Raw genomic sequence first — 4,253 nt, forward strand, 5'->3', positions numbered from 1 at the left:
GCATCTGCTGGGATAGAGAACAGCTGGATAGACCTTCATACAGACCACAGCCTCCTTAGTGTTTCAGTATCTGTCTTATGGGGAATGTCTACACTGCATCTAGGCAGTGTAATTCCCTGCTCTGGTAGACCTACACACACAATCATTGATTGAGCTATTGAGCTGAAAATAGCAGTGTAGCCTTGGCAGCACAGACTAGCTGCCCGAGCCCAATCCCATCTGAGATCCCAGCTACGTACACAGGTAGCCATCCCAAAGGGCTGCATGTGCTGCCATGTTCTCACTGCTTGTTTTATCCTGCTAGCTTGATCAAAGCTTGTGCATGTTCGTCTACCCAAGGTGGGAATTACACCTCCCAGCTGCTGGGGAGACGTACCCATGGTTGAACTCTAAATATCTTTCATTTCCAATCTATTGATCTTTTGTTATGTCTTCTAGATTTCTTGATGTGACACTGATATGATAAAGATATTTCAAAATCCCAGCCTAAAAGTATTTAAAGTTGAAGAGAGCCAAGGGAGTTAGATGGGACGTTTCCGTAATTCGGTAGGATTCCATGCTCTTATTTCAGCTATATTGGAAGCTGAACCTCTTAAGGATAGGAGTCTTCCCTCTGTTTTTTGACAACTTCACTTTCCAGTGGAGACATGCAGTGTTACGAGGTTACCTACTCCAGGTTTCTGCCAGTGTAACCGACAGCACAACCTGACTGCGTGCACTCGATCAATATTTAATGGTCTTCTGTTTCTAGGTACATATTATGGAGAAAGCAGAAGTAAGAAATCAAACACCCACTGGGGAATTCATCCTCTTAGGTTTTGGGAATATCCCTGAACTGCAGACCCTTCTCTTCCTCGTGTTTCTAGTGATCTACATTGTGACTGTCTCCGGAAACATCCTCTTCGTTGCACTAGTTGTGGCTGATCAGCAACTTCACATCCCCATGTACTTTTTCCTGGGGAACTTGTCCTGCCTGGAGATCTGCTACACCTCCGCCATCCTGCCCAGGCTGCTGGCCAGTCTCCTGACTGGGGACAGAACCATTTCTGTTAAGGGCTGCATTGTGCAATTATATTTCTTTGGTATCCTGACAAGTACAGAAAATCTGCTGCTCACGGCAATGTCTTATGATCGGTATTTAGCGATATGCAATCCACTCCGTTATGCTGCTCTGATGAATGGCAGGGTTTGTTGGCAGCTTGTGGCAGGGTCCTGGATAAGTAGCTTACTGCTCTGCACCACAGTAAATATTTTCTTCTTCCAATTAACGTTCTGTGATTCCAAAGAAATTGACCATTTCTTTTGCGATTTTTCACCTATGATAAAGCTGTCCTGTGTTGACACCCAGACTCTGGAACTGTTGACATTTATTATCGCTGTCATAGGGACATTTGTGCCCTTTCTTCTGACTCTGACATCCTACATTGGTATCATCACCACCATCCTGAGAATCCCTTCCAGCATCGGGAGGCAAAAGGCATTTTCCACCTGTTCCTCTCACCTCATTGTGCTTGCAATTTTGTATGTGACCGTATTAACTGTCTATGTAATTCCAACAGCCAACACTCCCAAGATCCTACAAAAAATATTCTCTGTCTTCTACACAGTCCTGACTCCTATGATCAACCCTGTCATCTGTAGCCTGAGAAACAAGGAGGTCAAAGAGTCCCTAAGAAAAGCTATTCTTAAACTAGTATCTTAGTGAAACAGGCATAGAATGTAAAAGTATCAATTTTAGCATATAATGAATAGAGATGAGGTGATATAGTTTCTTACTTGAGTCCTTGATAGCAGGGTTACCTCTTTCTTTCTTTCTTTCTTTCTTTCTTTCTTTCTTTCTTTCTTTCTCTTCCTGTTACTCTGCTACTTTTTGAGCATTCATCTTTCATACATTTAATAGACATTTCTTTATATAAAACTTCATGCTGTAAGAAACATTCTTTATAAAAATTGGGCTTTTTTTCCAAACTCACGTTTCAGTAAAGCATTCATCCATACATGAACACTATGTCCAAATTCTGCAAAGAGCTTACCATCTTTTGCGTGGTTCTGGGTCTCTTCCACTCCCACTGAAGCCAATGAAAGTCATTCTCCACTTTTTAGGACCCTTCATTTTCATTTATGCCTCTGAACAGTAGGTGAAAAATATTGCCTCCACAGTGAGTGGAGAACTTGATTGGGCAGTATTCTATGCAGATCTGTAGCTGGGTAAACAAAAAATGAAAGTCTGGGGAGGGCTGGGAGTCTCCGTGTCCTGCCATGTGAAATTTCCCGCCTGTTCATACATCTTTGCAGGGTCAAGGCAACATTAAAATATCTATATCAATAGTGATATAAATATGGATATCAATACAGATATATGAAATGCAAACACAAGATGTATGGCCAAAATTTTCATAGCTCATGAGACCCGATTTCCCTCCCCAACGCAAATAAAAAAGAAAGGGATGAATACTATGAATAGGAAATGAGCACTGAAAATCACTAGGCAACTTTGCTAATTTCAGCCTAGATATTGTCACACAATCTTCCCTCATCCCAGACAGAAATATGCTATACACATAAAAATATTTACCACCAAAATTTGACCAAAAAAAAAAATGAATTAAAAAATAAAATTGCACTGAGTCTCCCTGATATTTTCGTTCTTCCTCCAAATTTTTGGGCCCTGTTTTTTTACCAAAAAATATCGTCATTCTCCAGCTCTCCTTGTAACTGGTTAGATTTCCATTGCTCTCCTGATCATCCAACCCACCCTCCTGTTGTCCCCTGATGCAGGGCCATATGGGGTGTTTGACACTACACCCCATATTCTTCATGGAGATATTGTTATAAAATGAATTTGGTATAACTAAGACATGTTTTAGGCAATATGGGTCTTGTGAGATATCATTGGAAAGGTTATTACTTACTGATTCTGATTATCTAATTATTATGTATGTGTCATTGTTATAACTGAAGTTAGGAATATTAGTTATCCAGCATAGAACAGCTTCAACCAGAGTGATAGAGGGCACCCCACACACTGCAATATCCAATTGACTAGTGGTGAGGGACTCACCTGAGAAGTAGCAGAGCCGTGTTCAAATCCCCCTTCTTCTCCCTCCAACAGAGGAGGAACTTGAACAGGGATCACTGACATCCCAGCTGAGTACCCTAACCACTGGGCTAAAAGTGACAAGGGAGTCCCTACTTCCACCCCAACTTTTTGCATGAGCTCACCTACCAACTGGGACCCCTTGGGTGAGTTAGGTGGGGGAACTCTGGGATGTATGTATCCAGATGTCTGGTCTGAGGCTGCCATGTGCATGCCCAGAGACACCCTCGGGAATTTGACTGCAAACAGTAGGATGCTGGTTGAGTTTAGGTGCCTACAGTGTTTGGGAGCAGTTGAGTGGAGGTTCAGAGAACCCTCTTGGGCCTGATTCTGTGATTTAGGCACCTACAGTAGTTAAGAGCCAAAGTCCATATTTTGTATCTTGCCCCCTGCTGCTTTTGAAAATTTCACTCATTCCTATCTGCATCTTTAGGCAAATAAATACTATTAAAGCTCCCCAGCTGTGTGTGTGTTTTTACAGTCTGCGTAGTAACTGTGCCTCTTGACCATGGGCATCTCAGATTGGTTACAATGGAAGCATAACGGGTAGCAATGCTTCTGTGTTCTCCTTTTGAAAATAGTATTTTAATCACACATTAGTTTGAGATGCAGGAGAACTTTTTGTACAATGGCCCAGATTCTCATTTCAGTTACACTTGTGTAATTACAAACGATATCCCCTTACTCCAGTCGTGTATCCATTATCAGAACCTGGCCCAGTATCTCAGTGATAAACCCCGGGTTCAGATACACCCTGGTGTAGCCACAGTGAAATGAGAGGAGTTACACCAGGGAACAACTTGGCCCATAGTATTGAAAAATCATTTCAACTTACTAGCAATATTTCAGAGGACATGACACAATCTATGTTGCTGTAAATTAATACCCAAAGGTCCTAACTGCAAACCTTCCATCACCAGTGGGATATATTAGTGAAGACACAGTTTAGAGTCCAGCGAGGAATTCTTGTGTTGTGTTTATACCTCAGTTATTTAAATCCCAAATTCCCTGGATGTTGCAAGGGGCTCAGAACAGTCAGCTGGGCTTTTGACTGATATGAATCCAGGTGATTTTGCTACTGTCTAAATGCTGGTAAAAAGGGATGGCAATTTGGTAGCTTTGGCCCATTTTCTAGTGGACACAGGTCAAAACCATG

General features: G+C 42.0%; 1 protein-coding gene across 1 annotated transcript; it reads left to right on the forward strand.

The window, feature by feature from the left end:
• The first annotated feature begins 760 nt into the window (after positions 1–760).
• Positions 761–1,702, forward strand: LOC144273893 (olfactory receptor 6C75-like). Its single transcript, XM_077832607.1, has one exon. The coding sequence runs from the start codon at positions 761–763 to the stop codon at positions 1,700–1,702; it is 942 nt and encodes a 313-aa protein (XP_077688733.1).
• Positions 1,703–4,253: the final 2,551 nt, after the last annotated feature.

Source organism: Eretmochelys imbricata, chromosome 13 (genome assembly GCF_965152235.1).
Source record: "Eretmochelys imbricata isolate rEreImb1 chromosome 13, rEreImb1.hap1, whole genome shotgun sequence".
NCBI classification, from domain to species: Eukaryota; Metazoa; Chordata; order Testudines; family Cheloniidae; genus Eretmochelys; species Eretmochelys imbricata.

What these genes read in the sequence shown, in the direction of transcription:
- LOC144273893 (XM_077832607.1), top strand. Translation starts at nt 761, where the DNA reads ATGGAGAAAGCAGAAGTAAGAAATCAAACACCCACTGGGGAATTCATC.